This window comes from Oncorhynchus gorbuscha, linkage group LG03 (assembly GCF_021184085.1).
Source record: "Oncorhynchus gorbuscha isolate QuinsamMale2020 ecotype Even-year linkage group LG03, OgorEven_v1.0, whole genome shotgun sequence".
Taxonomy (NCBI): domain Eukaryota; kingdom Metazoa; phylum Chordata; class Actinopteri; order Salmoniformes; family Salmonidae; genus Oncorhynchus; species Oncorhynchus gorbuscha.
Genome location: NC_060175.1, coordinates 40,171,498 through 40,191,227, shown reverse-complemented (window position 1 = coordinate 40,191,227; position 19,730 = coordinate 40,171,498). Strand labels below are relative to the sequence as shown.

Sequence of the window (19,730 nt, the reverse complement as noted above, 5' to 3'; positions counted from 1 at the left end):
ACTCTTTTCACACCTGTCCCCTATTTTGCCCTCTGATTAGAGCCCCTATTTCTCCCTCTGTTTTCCGCTTCTGTCTTTGTCGGATCCTTGTATGATGTTCGCTGTTCTGTGTCCTTGTCTCGCCCTGTCGTGTTTTACCTTCTTCAGATGCTGCGTGTGAGCAGGTGTCTAGGTCTGTTACGGCCGGTGCCTTCCCGAAGCAACCTGCAGTCTGTGGTCGAGTCTCCAGTCAGTCCTCTCTACTGACGAGTGGATTTCAGTTTTCCTGTTTTGTTTTCACCTTGATAATTTCCAGGATAATCACTTTTGTCTAGAACTGGAATAAAGACTCTGTTTTCGTTAAGTCGCTTTTGGGTCCTCATTCACCAGCATAACAGAAGGATCCGACCAAGAATGGACCCAGCGACTACGGATTCTCTCTACTCTACTGTCGAGTTCCAGGGAGCTATGCTCGGCAGACACGAGCAGGAATTGTCTGCTGCTCGTCATGCCGTTGAGACCCTGGCCGCTCAGGTCTCCGACCTCTCAGGACAGTTTCAGAGTCTTCGTCTCGTGCCACCAGCTACTTCCTGGTCTTCCGAGTCTCCGGAACCTAGGGTTAATAACCCACCATGTTACTCTGTGCAGCCCACTGAGTGCCGCTCCTTTCTCACCCAGTGTGATATTGTGTTCTCTCTCCAGCCCAACACATACTCAAGAGAGAGAGCTCGGATTGCCTACGTCATATCACTCCTTACTGGTCGGGCTCGGGAGTGGGGCACAGCTATCTGGGAGGCAAGGGCTGAGTGTACTAACGATTATCTGAACTTTAAAGAGGAGATGATACGGGTTTTTGATCGTTCTGTTTTTGGGAAAGAAGCTTCCTGGTCCCTGTCTTCCCTATGTCAAGGTAATCGATCCATAACGGATTACTCTATAGAGTTTCGCACTCTTGCTGCCTCCAGTAACTGGAATGAGCAGGCGTTGCTCGCTCGTTTTCTGGAGGGACTCCACGCTAAGGTTAAGGATGAGATTCTCTCCCGGGAGGTTCCATCCAGCGTGGATTCTTTGATTTAACTCGCTATTCGCATTGAACGACGGGTAGATCTTCGTCACCGAGCTCATAGAAGAGAGCTCGCGTTAACTGTGTCCCCCCTCTCCCCGACACTACCATCTTTCCCCACTGACTCAGGTGTAGAGCCCATGCAGCTGGGGGGTATTCGCATCTCGACTAAGGAGAGGGAACGGAGAATCACCAACCGCCTCTGTCTCTATTGCGGTTCCGCTGGTCATTTTGTCATTTCATGTCCAGTTAAAGGCCAGAGCTCATCAGTAAGCGGAGGGCGACTGATAAGCGCTACTAGACAGTTCTCTCCGTCAAGTACCTGTACTACCTTGCCGGTCCATCTACACTGGACCGGATCGGCAGCTTCCTGCAGTGCATTAATAGACTCTGGGGCGGAGGGCTGTTTTATGGACGAAGCCTGGGCTCGGGAACATGACATTCCTCTCAGACAGTTAGGGGAGCCCACGGTCATGTTCGCCTTGGATGGTAGTCCTCTTCCCAGTATATTATGTGAAACACTACCTTTAACCCTCACAGTATCTGGTAACCATAGTGAGACCATTTCTTTTTTGATTTTTTGTTCACCTTTTACACCTGTTGTTTTGGGTCATCCCTGGCTAGTGTGTCATAATCCTTCTTTTGATTGGTCTAGTAATTCTATCCTTTCCTGGAACGTTTCTTGTCATGTGAAATGTTTAATGTCTGCTATTCCTCCTGTTTCTTCTGCTCCCTCTTCACAGGAGGAACCTGGTGATTTGACAGGAGTGCCGGAGGAATATCATGATCTGCGCACGGTCTTCAGTTGGTCCAGAGCCAACTCCCTTCCTCCTCACCGGTCGTATGATTGTTGTACTGATCTCCTCAAGAAGCGTTTTGCATCCGCTCCTATCCTTGTTGCACCTGACGTCACTAAACAGTCCATTGTCGAGGTAGACGCGTCGGGGGTGGGCGTGGGAGCCATTCTGTCCCAGCGCTCCGATACTGACGATGGGGTCCACCCTTGCGCGTATTTTTCTCATCGCCTGTCGCCGTCGGAACGTAACTATGATGTGGCTAACCGCGAACTGCTCGCCATCCGTTTAGCCCTAGGCGAATGGCGACAGTGGTTGGAGGGGGCGACCGTTCCTTTTGTCGTTTGGACTGACCAAAAGAACCTTGAGTACATCCGTTCTGCCAAACGACTCAATGCGCGTCATGCTCGTTGGGCGTTGTTTTTCGCTCGTTTCGAGTTCGTTATTTCTTATCGCCCGGGTACTAAGAACACCAAGCCTCATGCTTTATCCCGTCTCTTCAGTTCTTCTGTAGCGTCTACCGATCCCGAGGGGATTCTCCCTGAGGGGCGTGTTGTCGGGTTGAGTGTCTGGGGTATTGAGAGACAGGTCAAGCAAGCACTCACTCACACTCCGTCGCCGCGCTTGTCCTAGTAACCTTCTTTTCGTTCCTGTCTCTACTCGTCTGGCTGTTCTTCAGTGGGCTCACTCTGCCAAGTTAGCTGGCCACCCCGGCGTTCGGGGTACGCTTGCTTCTATTCGCCAGCGGTTTTGGTGGCCTACTCGGGAGCGTGACACGCGCCGTTTCGTGGCTGCTTGTTCGGACTGCGCGCTGAATAAGTCCGGTAACTTTTTTTCTGCTTCTGCTCCTGGTCTTGCTGGGTCTCAGTCTGTCCCCAGCCAAATCAAATCAAATCAAATTTATTTATATAGCCCTTCGTACATCAGCTGATATCTCAAAGTGCTGTACAGAAACCCAGCCTAAAACCCCAAACAGCAAACAATGCAGGTGTAAAAGCACGGTGGCTAGGAAAAACTCCCTAGAAAGGCCAAAACCTAGGAAGAAACCTAGAGAGGAACCGGGCTATGTGGGGTGGCCAGTCCTCTTCTGGCTGTGCCGGGTAGAGATTATAACAGAAAATGACCAAGATGTTCAAATGTTCATAAATGACCAGCATGGTCAAATAATAATAAGGCAGAACAGTTGAAACTGGAGCAGCAGCACAGTCAGGTGGACTGGGGACAGCAAGGAGCCATCATGTCAGGTAGTCCTGGGGCACGGTCCTAGGGCTCAGGTCCTCCGAGAGAGAGAAAGAAAGAGAGAATTAGAGAGAGCATATGTGGGGTGGCCAGTCCTCTTCTGGCTGTGCCGGGTGGAGATTATAACAGAACGTGGCCAAGATGTTCAAATGTTCATAAATGACCAGCATGGTTGAATAATAGCAAGGCAGAACAGTTGAAACTGGAGCAGGAGCATGGCCAGGTGGACTGGGGACAGCAAGGAGTCCTCATGTCAGGTAGTCCTGGGACATGGTCCTAGGGCCCAGGCCAGTTGAAACTGGAGCAGCAGCATGGCCAGGTGGACTGGGGACAGCAAGGAGTCATCATGTCAGGTAGTCCTGGGGCATGGTTCTAGGGCTCAGGTCCTCCGAGAGAGAGAAAGAAGGAGAGAAGGAGAGAATTAGAGAACGCACACTTAGATTTACACAGGACACCGAATAGGACAGGAGAAGTACTCCAGATAAACAAACTGACCCTAGCCCCCCGACACATAAACTACTGCAGCATAAATACTGGAGGCTGAGACACCGCATCTCTCCTGCCCTTGCTGTGTCTCAGTCTGTCCCCTGCCACCACATCTCTCCTGGTTCTGCTCCTGCACTTGCTGTGTCTCAGTCTGTCCACAGCCACCGCCTCTCTCCTGTTTCTGGTCTTAGCCTTGCTGTGTCTCAGTCTGTCCCTAGTTATTACTCTCCTGGCCTGTTTGGTCCTGATTGCTCTAACGCTTACAGTTCTCTACCCGTGTCTCATTTTTATAAGAGTAATAGCCCTAGATTCCCTCTTCATCGTCTCCCGTTACGGTCCTGAGGAGAGGAGTTGGGTTCTTTCTCGGGACGTGCTGGACCGTTTGTCGATCTATGATTTCCTCCGTTGCCGCCAGGGTTCCTCCTCGAGTGCGCCAGGAGGCGCTCGGTGATTGGGGGGGGTACTGTCATGTTTTGTCATATATTGTCATGTCTTGTCCTTGTGCTTCCCCTTCTGTTCGTTTCCCCCTGCTGGTCTTATTAGGTTCTTTCCCTCTTTCTATCCCTCTCTCCCCCTCCCTCTCTCTCTCTCTCTCTCTCGTTCCTGCTCCCAGCTGTTCCTCATTCTCCTAACTACCTCATTTACTCTTTTCACACCTGTCCCCTATTTTGCCCTCTGATTAGAGCCCCTATTTCTCCCTCTGTTTTCCGCTTCTGTCTTTGTCGGATCCTTGTATGATGTTCGCTGTTCTGTGTCCTTGTCTCGCCCTGTCGTGTTTTACCTTCTTCAGATGCTGCGTGTGAGCAGGTGTCTAGGTCTGTTACGGCCGGTGCCTTCCCGAAGCAACCTGCAGTCTGTGGTCGAGTCTCCAGTCAGTCCTCTCTACTGACGAGTGGATTTCAGTTTTCCTGTTTTGTTTTCACCTTGATAATTTCCAGGATTATCACTTTTGTCTAGAACTGGAATAAAGACTGTTTTCGTTAAGTCGCTTTTGGGTCCTCATTCACCAGCATAACAACAGCCTTATTCTAAAATTGATTAAATCAATGTTTTTCCTCATCAACCTACACACAATGCACCATAATGATGAAGTAAAAACAGGTTTTTATACATTTTTGCAAACGTATTACAAAAAAAAAAACATATTTACACAAGTATTCAGACCCTTTGCTATGAGACTCGAAATTGAACTGGTGCATCCTGTTCCCATTGATCATCTTTGAGATGTTTCTACAACTTGAGTGGAGTCCACATATAGTAAATGCAATTGATTGGACAGGATTTGGAAAGGGACACACATGTCTATATAAAGTCCCACAGTTGACAGATCATGTCAGAGCAAAAACCAAGCCATGCGGTTGAAGGAATTGTCCATAGAGCTCCGAGACAGGATTGTGTCGATGTACAGATTTGGGGAAGGGTACCCAAACATTTCTGCAGCATTGAAGGTCCCCAAGAACCCAGAGGCCTCCACAATTCTTAAATGGAAGAAGCTTGGAACAACAAAGACTCTCCATAGAGCTGGCTGCCCGGCCAAAGTGAGCAATCAGGGGAGAAGGGCCTTGGTCAGGTAGGTGACCAAGAACCTGATGGTGCTCAATTTTATACACCTGTCAGCAACGGGTGTGGCTGAAATAGCCGAATCCACTCATTTGAAGGGGTGTCCACATACTTTAATATATATAGTGGAAATAATATTGATTTTAGGGCTGTCCCTGACAAAAAAAAATCTTAGATCAATCGATTGTCAGAAATTTCAAATGTGTATTTTTCCATAGATAGGGTGTGTCTATGTTTGAATAAAATCAACTATTTGTAGGCTACTGAGATTGTCTGATGCTTTAAGCACCGTGATTGAAAATAGACACACAAATTACTAAAGAGGGAACCAGAGATCAATATACAGTGCATTTGGAAAACATTCAGACCCCTTGACCGTTTCCACATTTTTCTACGTTACTGCCTTATTCTAAAATTGATGAAATTGTTTTTTTCCTCATCAATCTACACACAATACCCCATATTCACAAAGCAAAAACTGTTTGAGACATTTTTTCAAATGTACAAATAAAAACTGAAATCACATTTACAGGGATGGATCTTATGCATTACATGGCTAATTTTCAGCCCATGTAAAAGTGACCCTTCACTGTGGTCACTCTTTAGGGTATTTTTCACTTGCCTCTACTATCTGTGCTCTACCATTTTGGTTACAGTTGATGTGAGATTATTTATGGCATGCCCAATACAGACATATGATGGGATTAGTATTGGCCTGGTGTCAAATGCACTTATACATGTGGCTTGTCATTTCTATACTGAAACAGGACTAGCAAATATTTTGGTTGAGATGTTTTCTCCATTTGAAATGATACTATTAGAAATAGGAAAAACACATCTGAAAATGTGTGTGGGAATAATTTGCTAATTAGAAAATAAAAGGCTGACAGTATGTGGGTTTTTCATTAGACAATTAATGAGGCTAACCATGTTGAAGGATACCAGATTTGACTTCTACAGCTACTGTGCATGCTATCATGAAATGGATTAGTGCAAGCCCTACCCTGTCACGCCTGCTCTCGCTCTTCCTCCCCCTGGCACTCGAGGGTTCCAGGATCCCCAGCATTATGCACTCAAGCCACCATCAGTACGCACACCTTCCTTTCCCCCTATCACGTGCATCAGCAATCATTAGACTCATATGGAATCAATTACTTGTGTCATTACCTATCCTATGTCTGTCTGTTCCCCGCTTCGGGATGAATTGTCTCATGTCCGTGTTCCGACGCTGTTCCTGTCTTGTTTCCTTGTCTGTTCCCGAATAAATGTCTGACTCCCCGTACCTGCTTCTATTCTCCAGCGTCATTCAGTACATACCGTTGTAATGAAGGTAGGCCTTAAGGATGACATGCACAGGAGAGAGACAGTGTTAGCGGATATCACTATCACGAGGGTGTGCAGAAAGGAATGTGTTGAGGTAATTTCACTTCATTTCAAAATACATTTTGCTTGAAATAATTCATTAGTTTTCATGTTATGTATCATCCTGGTGTAATTCATATGCAGTTCAACATAATCACCACAATGAGTCCGCGCTAGCTAGCATTTGTATTTTAGTCTAGTTTTACTATATTTAAACAAACCACTAGCTAGGTCTTTTGCCGTGAGGTCGGTAATACATGCCTAGCACAAGCTAGCAGTTTATTAAAACTACAGTATGCTTCTTAATTGAAACTGTGGGCAACACACATGGGTCAAATTTGGGAGAAAGCAGACAAAGCTAGCAGAGACCGATTGGCGAGGGGGGAGAGAGAGGTTGAAAGTAGGGTAATTAACGTTACTGCTGCTAGTTAACTTCTGATGTAAACAATGTGGCTATCAAATGTTGGCTGTCATGCGAGAAATTAATCTATCTAGCTGCCGCCTGGCTAACAATGTAAACTAATATTTGTCTATTCACATCACGCTAGCTCTGTGGTTATTTGCTGTGCTAGCCAAATGTAACACCACCAGAGCAAATGGATAACAACCACGAGATAGCTTTTAATACCTTCTCAACTACTTATTTGAATTTTTGAAACACATTTGAATATGTTGCTACTTTTTAAGTTAATACCCGCAGTCAATTTATGCAATACCTTAAGAGATAAAGCAGATTGCATTCTTCATTTCACCCGTCACATTATGAAGCTTCCCTAGAACAGTTGACCAAAATGGCTGACCTTTAGACCATCATAATTAATGTCCATTTTATTTCCTAATTCTATGGACAGGCCAGTACAGCTCCAGCCCAGCAGAGGAGAACTGACAGACATGATGAGCATTCAGTGTGAAGCCTTGTGTACGGAACTGAAGTGAACTACACAGGCCCGGTGGAATATGCCCCTCCCCTAATCCAAGGGAAGAAAAGAGGGACCAAAATAATCTCTCTCTTCTCCACGGAACATTCCCTCTCCTTCCTGCTGGTGTTTATCAGCAGTGAGGCTCCATCAGGGTAAGACCATGTGGACAGGTTTTTGTAAGTCACTTAATTAAGACTATATAAAAAGAGTTTTATAATCACAGTATAGCAAGTTATAATTCCTTTTTACTTACAGAGTACCTCTTAAAATGTTAGCCACAGTGTACTACCACAACCAATGAGACTACAACCAAGACCACAACCAATGAAAAGTTCGTGTTGAACTCTTGAAGGTAAGCCACTCTCGTAAAGAACCAACCATCCGGGATGTCCCACTCAGGCATGTGTGTGACCACTGACCAGTCCCTCTACCTAACCAACATAGGGCGATGTGTCCCTTTGTTGACCAGAGTGTTGGTGTGTTTACATCTGGTTTTAGAGTGGTGGTCAATCTGAGGTTGTGAGACAGCTGGCTCTCCCCTGTACGGCTGTTGATTGGGTAACCCTCTGTGACATCTCTAGGGTGGCGCAGGGTGCCAAATGTCACAAGTGCCGCCATGGAACATGCACTTAGTGCCCAGTTTATTAGGTACACCACCCGGTTCATGAAAATGGTTTGCTATTACAGAGAGTGAGTCATGTGGCATTGGCTTGCTATATAAAGCAGACAGGCATTGAGGCATTTAGTTACTGTTTGCTTGAACGTTAGAATGGGCAAAACAAGCTACTTTTGAGCGTGGTATGCTCGTCGGTGCCAGGTGCGCCAGTTCCAGTACCTCAGAAACAGCTGGCCCCCTGGGCTTTTCACGCACAACAGTGTCTAGGATTTACAGAGAATAGTGCGACACACAACACATCCAGTCAGAGGCAATTCTGTGGGAGTACACAGCCACAAACTGGCAAATAAGAGCGCAGTACAGTGGTGTGCAGAACGGCATGTCGGAACGCCGTCGGTCCTAGTCACAAATGGGCTATTGCAGCAGACAATGCCCCAGTGCACAAAGCAAGGTCCATAACGAAATGGTTTGTCAAGACCGATGTGGAAGAACTTGACTGGCCTGCACAGAGCCCTGACCTCAAACCCATCGAACACCTTTGGAATTAATTGAAATGCCGACTACTAGCCAGGCCTAATCGCCCAACATTAGTGCCCGACCTCACTAATGCTCTTGAGGCTGAATGAAAGCAAGTCCTCACAGCAATGTTCCAACATCTAGTGGATTGCCTTCCAAGAAGAGTGGAGGCTGTTATAGCAGCAAGGGGGGGTTCAACTCCATACTAATACCCATGATTTTGAATGAGAAGATGTCCACATACTTTTGGTCATGTAGTGTATCAATATAATGCATTTGTTACGTTTAATGAGTGAAGAGGTGTGGAGTCAAGCACAGCGAGCAAAAGGATGTGAGAAAAATACACTTTAATGTCCAGGAAAAATAACATGAACAAAAGTAGGAAACAAATGATCAGAAATAATAACGGACAGCGCGAAACCCGAAAATGCAAACAAAATCACTCTAACACAAAACAAACGAACAAGCCCGCACGAAACAGAAGCGGGCTGAACAAACTATATAACCCTATCCTAACAACCAAACAAGAAACAGGTGATACCAATCAGACAAAACCAAAGGAACACAGAACAAAGGATCGGTGATAGCTAGTAGACCGGTGACGACGACCGCCGGACGCCATCCGAACAAGAAGGGGAGTCACCTTCGGTAATATTCGTGACAGCATTGTCATCTCTACTGCCTCTGATCTGGTGGACAAATGTAAATAAATGAAAAAATATATAAATACAATTGTGGCATCTGGTTTGCTTAATATAAGGAATTTAATGTATAGCATCTACTTTAACTTTTGACTTCTACTCAAGTATGGCAATTTAGTACGTTTTCTACCACTGTACTTAAGTCCATTTTAAATGAGATACTTCACTTTTACTTGAGTCATTTTCTATTAATTGAGAACTTTTTTCACCACTGCTGACACAACACCTTTTAAATAACTGAAGGGCCGAAGGAGGAAAAATAGCCCGAAGCCCTGCAAAGGACTGCACGGCAACAGTCTTATTAGCTGAATCGAGGTGGGCTGGGAGTGAGAAGAAGGGGATGAGTTTGAGCCCACATGATACAAGCGGCAAAGTGGAAGAAAGTGGCCCCTGCTTGTGGGATTTCTGGGGGGTGTCAAGTTATGCAAGGCCTGGAGAAGCAGCTTCTGCTAGACTGGGCCCAGTATATTCTCCACAGGGGGGAAGGAGCCTTTAATAATATATGAGAAAAAACAGAGCAAAAAGGGGGCATCTTCAGAGGAGCAAGTAGAGCGAGAAAGTGGGCTTTACTGCCATGAAGCCATGACAGAGAGATGGTGTGTTGAGGATGAAGGAAAGGGGGAATGAATGAGGCATCATTTATGATGAGAAATTAGACAATAGGAAAGTTGTTTAATCTCATCTGGGATAAATTATATGGCATTCTTCACTTAGTTTAATACCATACATATACAACACATTGAACAGAAAGAAAATCATGGTAATTTGGACCAATGATAAATTAACTCCCCATTTAGTATTAGTCATGTAGCCTACATGTGCCTTAAGAGAGAAGACTGGAATATAAATAGTAGAGGATGTCATCCAAATTGCACTTCAGAGAAACCAAATGTCAAGCAAAACAACTATCCTACATACATAATAAGTGTCTCCTGACCCCTCCTGTCTCAGCCTCCAGTATTTATGCTGCAGTAGTTTGTGTCGGGGGGCTAGGGTCAGTTTGTTATATCTGGAGTACTTCTCCTGTCCTATTCGGTGTTCTGTGTGAATCTAAGTGTGCGTTCTCTAATTCTCTCCTTCTCTTGTTCTTTCTCTCTCTCAGAGGACCTGAGCCCTAGGACCATGCCCCAGGACTACCTGACATGATGACTCCTTGCTGTCCCCAGTCCACCTGGCCGTGCTGCTGCTCCAGTTTCAACTGTTCTGCCTCATTATTATTCGACCATGCTGGTCATTTATGAACATTTTAACATCTTGGCCATGTTATAATCTCCACCCGGCACAGACAGAAGAGGACTGGCCACCCCACATAGCCTGGTTCCTCTCTAGGTTTCTTCCTAGGTTTTGGCCTTTCTAGGGAGTTTTTCCTAGCCACCGTGCTTCTACACCTGCATTGCTTGCTGTTTGGGGTTTTAGGTTGGGTTTCTGTACAGCACTTTGAGATATCAGCTGATGTACGAAGGGCTATATAAATACATTTGATTTGATAATATGTAGTGATGGAAGGGAAAATCTAAACTCAGCAAAAAAATAAACGAACTCTCACTGTCAACTGGGTTTATTTTCAGCAAGCTTAACATGTGTAAATATTTGTATGAACAAAATTCAACAACTGAGACAGAAACTGAACAAGTTCCACAGACATGTGACTAACAGAAATGGAATGTGTTCCTGAACAAAGGGGGGTTCAAATCAAAAGTAACAGTCAGTAACAGCTGCATTAAATACTGCAGTGCATCTCCTCAGACTGCACCAGATATGCCAGTTCTTGCTGTGAAATGTTACCCCACTCTTCCACCAAGGCACCTGCAAGTTCCCAGACATTTCTGGGGGGAATGGCCCTAGCCCTCACCCTCCGATCCAACAGGTCTCAGATGTGCTCAATAGGATTGAGATCCGGGCTCTTTGCTGGCCATGGCAGAACACTGACATTCCTGTCTTGCAGGAAATCACACACAGAACGAGCAGTGTGGCTGGTGGCATTGTCATGCTGGAGGGTCATGTCATGGTGAGCCTGCAGGAAGGGTACCACATGAGGGAGGAGGATGTCTTCTCTGTAATGCACAATGTTGAGATTGCCTGCAATGACAACAAGCTCAGTCCGACGATGCTGTGACACACTGCCCCAGACCATGACGGACGCTCCAGAGTACAGGCCTCGGTGTAACGCTCATTCCTTCGACGATAAATGCGAATCCGAACATCACCCCTGGTAAGACAAAACCGCGACTAGTTAGTGAAGAGCACTTTTTACCAGTCCTGTCTGGTCCAGCGACGGTGGGTTTGCACCCATAGGCGACGTTGTTGCCAGTGATGTCTGGTGAGGTCCTGCCTTACAACAGGCCTACAAGCCCTCAGTCCAGCCTCTCTCAGCCTATTGCGGACAGTCTGAGCACTGGAGGGATTGTGTGTTCCTGGTGTAACTCGGGCAGTTGTTGTTGCCATCCTGTACCTGTCCCACAGGTGTGATGTTCGGATGTACCGATCCTGTGCAGGTGTTGTTATGCGTGGTCTGCCACTGCGAGGACGATCAGCTGTCCATCCTGTCTCCCTGTAGCGCTGTCTTAGGCGTCTCACAGTACGGACATTGCCATTTCTTGCCCTGGCCACATCTGCAGTCCTCATGCTTCTTTGCAGCATGCCTAAGGCGCGTTCACGCAGATGAGCAGGGACCCTGCATCTTTCTTTGGTGTATTTCAGAGTCAATAGAAAGGCCTCATTAGTGTCCTAAGTTTTCATAACTGTGACCTTAATTGCCTACTGTCTGTAAGCTGTTAGTGTCTTAACGACCGTTCCACAGGTGCATGTTTATTAATTGTTTATGGTTCATTGAGCAAGCAGTGTTTAAACCCTTTACAATGAAGATCTGTGAAGTTATTTGGATTTCTTTGAATTATCTTTGAAAGACAGGGTCCTGAAAAAGGAACCTAACTCGAACTGTAACCTTAGCAAACAGTTGTCTATCTACAGAGAGTTTGTTGATAATATGACCATTTGTAGAGTATCTACAGAGGGAAAATCCGGACAATCCAAATAAAGTATGACCTATTTTAGTTTTTGCAGGAAAAATGCTCAAATCACCAGGCATTCATCTAAAAATGAGTTTAATTTAGGAAAACTGTTCCCAAGTATTCCCACGAATTGTGTCTCAATGTAACCTAGGTATGACATTTTTCTTATTTTCAAATACAATCTTTTTTTGTGCTTAGTTGTGGTCAATCTGCAGTGTAAAAATTATTATAATTAAGTTCCGGGCCCCCAACCATCCGCTCTGGGGAAAATCGTCCCGTGGCTGAATCTAGTTTCCTACCCCTGCTGTAGAGGGTGCAGCATGGAGTACAGTAGTAGACCCAATCTGAGGTGGAACATCGGCACCACCTAATGGCTAACAACAGCCATTACATAAAATACAAAAAGTATTCATCAACATGGTAGGCCTATATACTACAGTATCTATAAATGCATCTGCCTTTTGTCCCCCCAAGAAAGAGATTCATTAAGAGATCAATATCATGATAGCCTGATCTCCTACTCCAACATGTCTATAGCAACTACGTTCATTAGGTGGCGACAGACTTTAATATGAGAATCCACCTTTTACAAATACTTAAAAATGTCCCATGCATACATAACAAATCATTTCTGGGTAACAATTAAGTACCTTACTGTAATAGCGTTCCATTAAGATGGTCAAAAAGAAACAAAAATGGCTTTTTAACAAAACCCTAACTATTTCTCAAGCAAGAATTGTTGGGACTGTCTGGGAGCGGGGGTTTAATGGGAGGGATATGTAACCTGAAAACTAGCTGGTAGTAGCAGAGGTTCAGGAGATCTTTTTTTATTGGTTAATTAACTAATACAACCGGATGATGTTAACAACCTAGCCAAAACTCCACCATGGCTAAACCTGTTGATTGCAAGGTGCTGTATAAATTGTATTTTCAACCAGCAACTAACAATCAATCAACAAATAACACTGATGTAATCTTTTCACTCTTTTACAGTGATAGTTCCATCAGCTGTTGTATCATATCATACAACACTCTAGATCACCTTAACTCCACACAAAGAGATGCATACAAAGCTCTCCCCCTGCAAAAATAAATAAACTCCATTTAGCAAATGTGACCATTACTCTATCCTCCTGATACCTGCTTACAAGTAAAAACTCAAACAGGAAGTAGCAAGTGATACACACAATATAAAAGTGGATACTAAGCTACAGGACTGCTTTGCTAGCACAGACTGGAATATATTCCAGGATTCATCTGATGGCATTTAAAAAAAATCTAATTTTGTTTTACATTTCACCTTTATTTAACCAGGTAGGCTAGTTGAGAACAAGTTCTCATTTGCAACTGCGACCTGGCCAAGATAAAGCATAGCAGTTCGACACATAGAATAAACAAAACATACAGTCAATAATACAGTAGAAAAAAATAAAATAAAAAAGTATATATACAATGAGTGCAAATGAGGTAAGAAAAGGGAGTTAAGGCAACAAATAGGCCATGGAGGCGATGTAATTACAGTATAGCAATTAAACACTGGAATGATAGATGTGAAGAAGATGAATGTACAAGTAGAGATACTGGGGTGCAAAGGAGCAAGATAAATAAATAAATACAGTATGGGGATGAAGTAGATGGATGGGCTGTTTACAGATGGGCCATGTACAGGTGCAGTGATCTGTGAGCTGCTCTGACAGCTGGTGCTTAAAGCTAGTGACGGAGCTATGAGTCTCTAGCTTCAGTGACTTTTGAAATTCGTTCCAGTCATTGGCAGCAGAGAACTGGAAGGAAAGGCGGCCAAAAGAGGAAATGGCTTTGGGGGTAACCAGTGAGATATACCTGCTGGAGCGCGTGCTACGAGTGGGTGCTGCTATGGTGACCAGTGAGCTGAGATAAGGCGGGGCTTTACCTAGCAGAGCGCCAAGTCTCGAACCAAAAGGCTCCTGAACAGCTTCTACCCCTAAGCCATACGACTGCTGTACAGTTAATCAAGTGGCTACCTGGACTATTTGCATGAATATCCTTTTTTACACTGAATCTCTTGCACTGGCTCTAAGCACACTCACTGGACTCTACCCACACACTCACCCATACTACACTGACACTCCAACACACACACACCTACTTTCACACTCTTCACATATGCTGCTGGCCGACTCACTTTTACCCCTACCTACATGTACATGTTCAACCAGGTCACCAGTGATACAAGTCAGTATTCAACTTCCATCCACGTCTTAGGATGTCGGGAGATGATGTAGAAACTTGCCACTATGGGCAACAGTGAGTGGTTTCGCTAGGGTGTTGTGGATGAGGATGGCAGATGGGAGTAGGCATCTGATTCCAAAGGTTGCAAGTTTGAATCCAGCAATAGAAAGTTGTTTTTTAGATTTGTGTTTTAAGCCTATCCCCCCCAAAAAATGGACATTTGCAACAACTTTGAAATTTCATGTTTGGGAAACATGGATGAATGTCTAATTCAGATGTGAGATTGTGAGAGCTAGATGACATGTTACCTCAATATCCTCAACTACCTTGACTTGCTACTGGTACTTCTTGTATATAGCCTTGTTATTGTGACTTATTTCCTTTTTTATTTTGTAAAAAAATATTTTTTAACTTTGTATTGTTGGGAAAGGGTTTATAAGTAAGCAGTTCACGGTAAAGTCGACACCTATTGAATTAAGCACGTGACCAACAACATTTAATTTAATTTGAAAACACAGGCAAAACTGAATTTTGGCTGCACTGGGCCTTTAACAATCAATGTCATCATATCAACCAGGCAAACCTGAAATGGATGAAAAATACAGTTGAAAAAGAGGACAATTTAGTAGCCCTAATTCCCACCACCCTTAAGAAATTCAGACAACCTGTGAGAAGTAACATCTTAGTATGATATTATATCCTTATTGTGAGACTGGGGGAAATGCACATTTTGAGGCAATCTAGAACTTTTTAAATTAAACACTTGAGACCTGTGACACCCACACTGAAAATACTTTGTTTCTTTTTACAGACTGCTTTGTGTTGTTCTCGCATCCAGTCTGTACTTTCCAACACAGTGCATATGTAAATTAAGAGTCAGCACTGAGGGATACCAAGCGATTCTAGGACATGTAAGCCAATAGCCACTTTAATTCCTTTGAGTGCTATACTGACCGTGTGTGTGTGTGTGTGTGTGTGTGTGTGTGTGTGTGTGTGTGTGTGTGTGTGTGTGTGTGTGTGTGTGTGTGTGTGTGTGTGTGTGTGTGTGTGTGTGTGTGTGTGTGTGTGTGTGTGTGTGTGTGTGTGTGTGTGTGTGTGTGTGTGTGTGTGTGTGTGTGTGTGTGTGTGTGTGTGTGTTTAAATGGCTGCTCCATTACAAATGTTACATTAGACAATAGAAGTGCTCTTTTCTGTAATGTTGAAAACGTGTTCAATCTTTTACATATTCGTTTGACCACTCTTGCAGGGTATACCTAAACATGGTCCGTCTATGTAAGTATGATCAGGTTGCTATTTAACTAACGCTGTAAACATGGTCCGTCTATGTAAGTATGATCAGGTTGCTATTTAACTAACGCTGTAAACATGGTCCGTCTATGTAAGTATGATCAGGTTGCTATTTAACTAACGCTGTAAACATGGTCCGTCTATGTAAGTATGATCAGGTTGCTATTTAACTAACGCTGTAAACATGGTCTGTCTATGTAAGTATGATCAGGTTGCTATTTAACTAACGCTGTAAACATGGGCTAAGTAGCACGTTGGGGTACGCTTATTAGCTACCCGGAAATGTCTGTACCTTTACTGTACCTTTACGAGCTGTACCTTTACGAGCCAAGAGTATGGTGTATAGCAAGCTAGTAGTTTTACCAATGATGTTTCTGATAAGTAATGTTTATTTCATGGAATACACAACAGATAGACAACAAATGGCAACACAATAGCTAGACATTGAGTGTTATTTGTATTATGGGATGGCCACTTGCTAATGAGTTATTGTCCAGACATGAAATACTGTTGGGTTTGTGGTGTTCCCATTTATTGCAGATATTGTTAAAAGAGAGCTCCACCATGTTAAATAATCGTTGCCGTGGGTGGCGATCCAGATTCAAGTATTTTGCAGATAGCATAGTGTTATTGGAGTGGTTGTGGTGTGTAAGCGGTAAAAACAGTGTGAATCCCTAATTGCTTACTCTTTGACATAAAAAACTTCCTACTTCAAAGGGTGTTCTTTTTTTCAGCCAATTTAATTGCATATGAATTTCACCATTTAACGAAACAATACAGTGCTGATTTTGTTGTATTATCCTTCAGCATCCTTCCTACTGAAGACGTACCACGGAGGACACATTGTCATCAGGTTGGCAATGGCTGGCCACAAACAGTCTAACAGACCTTTCTACCGCATTGTGGCAGCTTACAACAAGCGATCACGAGACAGGAAATACATAGAACAGCTGGGCTCTTATGACCCCCTGCCAAACATCTACAATGAGAAACTGGTCAGCATCAACTCTGACAGGATCAAGTACTGGATGGGCTGCTGTGCACATCCAACGAAGCCTGTGGCCAAACTTCTAGGTGTGTTCCCTCTACCCTCACCATGACAACACACACTTTACAAGTTTATTGAAATGACCAGTGTAAGGCCTACTTCATGGAAAAGACACTAAATCACAGGTTCATAAACTAAACTACTGAACTACTATACAACAAAAATATAAATGCAACCGTTTATACAATTTTACTGAGTTAGTTTATGTAAGGAAATTTGTCACTTGAAATAAATGTATTAGATGGATTTCACATGACTGGGAAACATAAGGTAACATATGGTGGCTGTTGAATGGCATGACAATTTTTTATTTTATTTAACCAGGCAAGTCAGTTAAGGACATTCTTATTTTCAATGACGGCCTAGGAACAGTGGGTTAACTGCCTTGTTCAGGGGCAGAACAACACAGTTTTACCTTGTCAGCTTGGGGATTTGATCTTGCAACCTTTCGGTTACTAGTCCAACGCTTTAACCACTAGGTTACCTTCCGCCCCATTTGGGCATCAGGATCTCGTCACGGTATCTCTGTGCATTCAAATGGCCATTGATAAAATGCCATTTTGTTCTTTATCCGTAGCTTATGCCTGCTCATACCATAACCCGACCGCCACCATGGGGCACTGTTCACAACAACAAACCACTCACCCACATGACGCCATACACATGGTCTGTGGTTGTGAGGCCGGTTAGATGTACTGCCAAATTCTCTAAAATGACATTGGAGGCGGCTTATGGAAGATAAATGAACATTCAATTCTCTGGCAACAGCTCTGGTGGACATTCCTGCAGTCAGAATGCCAATTGCACGTTCCCTCAACTTGAGACATCTGTGGTATTGTTGTGTGACAAAACTGCACATTTAGTGACCTTTTATTGTCCCCAGCACAAGGTGCACCTGTGTAATGATGATGATGCTGTTAAGCTACATTTAAGAGAAAGAAGATTTTTGTGCATATGCAACATTTCTGGGAACTTTGATTTTAGCTCATGAGGGACCAACACCAACACTTTGTTCAGTGTAGTATACTTTTAAATGTAATCAATACTTCCAATTAAGTCTAAATGCTACCTGGGAATCTATGTGGTCTAAGACACTGTCAACCCTCTCATGTCTTCCTGTAGGACTGGCTGGGTTCTTCCCCCTGCATCCCATGACGGTGACAGAAACAGAGCGTCACAGGGCCCTGGCAGAGCTAGCAGAGGAAGCAGCTCCAGAGGATGGAGTTAAGCAGCAGCAACTTGGATAGCTGGAGCATGAGGGACTGTCAAGCATAGCAGGGTGTGGTTACTGTACACGAAGGACAGCTAGAAATGACATTCTCCTCCCAAAAAGGTTAACTGTTTCCAGTGAAAGCCTTTGAACTATGAATATTCTTAGCTTAACAGAACAACTTATGAAGGCTTCATATAGCATACATAAAGTCGTCCTAAGCACCACATAAAGTCTTCAGATATAATTGAAGTGTATGTCATACTCTATAAATGATGTATAAAGGATGTCATAACCAGGCACACTGTAGGGTGAGTTGCCAAATGTCACATACCTCATTGTGTATGTTTATGCACCATTTATAGAGCATGACAGAGGATTTGTGAAGCATTTATATGAAACATTTATGTATGCTATATAAGTTGTACTGTATTTAAAATGTGACCCTGTTGGATGGTGGACGCAATATTTAAGTCCATCAAACAGAGGAGAGTAATGACATACAGTGCCTTAAAGTAGTCATACCCCTGGACCTACTCAACATTTTGTGTTAGTCTGAATAAAAAAATGATTAAATAGATGTTTTCCTCACCTATCTACACACAATACCAGAGGTTGGACGATTAATCGGAATGACCGATTAATCAGGGCCGATTTTAAGTTTTCATAACAATAGGAAATCGGTATTTTTGGACACCGATTTGGCCAATTTTTTTAGTATAAATGTATTTATTTTTTAACACCTTTATTTAACTAGGCAAGTCAGTTAAGAACACATTCTTATTTTCAATGACGGCCTAGGAACAGTGGGTTAACTGCCTTGTTCAGGGGCAGAACGACAGATTTTTACATTGTCAGCTCGGGGATTCAATCTTGCAACCTTACAGTTAACTAGTCCAACTCTCTAACCACCTGCCTCTCATTGCACTCCACGAGGAGCCTACCTGTTACGTGAATGCAGTAAGAAGCCAAGGTAAGTTGCTAGCTAGCATTAAACTTATCTTATAAAAAACAATCAATCAATCATACTCACTAGTTAACTACACATGGTTGATGATATTACTAGTTTATCTAGTGTGTCCTGTGTTGCATATAATCGCTGCGGTGCGCATTTGCGAAAAAGGACTGTCGTTGCTCCAACGTGTACCTAACCATAAACACCAATGCCTTTTTAAAAATCAATACATAGAAGTATATATTTTTAAACCTACATATTTAGCTAAAAGAAATCCAGGTTATCAGGCAATATTAACCATATTAAATTGTCACTTCTCTTGCATTCATTGCACGCAGAGTCAGGCAATATGCTATAATAATAAACAGTTTCTGGATTCGACCATATTAATGACCAAAGGCTCATATTTCTGTGTGTTATTATGTTATAATTAAGTCTATGATTTGTTATTTGATAGAGCAGTCTGACTGAGTGGTGGTAGGCAGCAGCAGGCTCTTAAGCATTCATTCAAACAGCACTTGCGTGCGTTTTGCCAGCAGCTCTTTGCTGTGCTTCAAGCATTGAGCTGTTTATGACTTCAAGCCTATCAACTCCCGAGATTAGGCTGGTGTAACCGATGTGAAATGGCAAGCTAGTTAGCGGGGTGCCCACTAAGCGTTTCAAACGTCACTCGCTCTGAGACTTGGAGTAGTTGTTCCCCTTGCTCTGCATGGGTAACGCTGCATCGAGGGTGGCTGTTGTCGATGTGTTCCTCTGGCAATACTAAAGTGCCTAT

The 19,730-nt window shown here is 43.7% G+C and overlaps 2 protein-coding genes across 5 annotated transcripts in view; one reads left to right on the top strand and one right to left on the bottom strand.

Annotated features, from left to right (window-relative positions):
- The window catches only part of LOC124031370 (voltage-gated potassium channel subunit beta-2-like), a 148,422-nt gene that overhangs the window by 58,091 nt on the left and 70,601 nt on the right, over positions 1–19,730 (bottom strand). The gene's annotated exons all lie outside the window — the stretch shown is intronic.
- On the top strand, positions 16,548–18,167 carry LOC124031372 (28S ribosomal protein S16, mitochondrial-like). The gene is made up of 2 exons (XM_046342518.1): positions 16,548–16,816; positions 17,913–18,167. The coding sequence occupies exons 1-2, from the start codon at positions 16,603–16,605 to the stop codon at positions 18,035–18,037; spliced, it is 339 nt and encodes a 112-aa protein (XP_046198474.1). The 5' UTR covers positions 16,548–16,602; the 3' UTR covers positions 18,038–18,167.

Excerpts from the sequence above, each read along its gene's own strand:
- LOC124031372 (XM_046342518.1), top strand. The coding sequence starts at position 16,603 with ATGGCTGGCCACAAACAGTCTAACAGACCTTTCTACCGCATTGTGGCA. Across the intron at positions 16,817-17,912 it reads GCCTGTGGCCAAACTTCTAG|GACTGGCTGGGTTCTTCCCC; the intron begins GTGTGTTCCCTC and ends GTCTTCCTGTAG.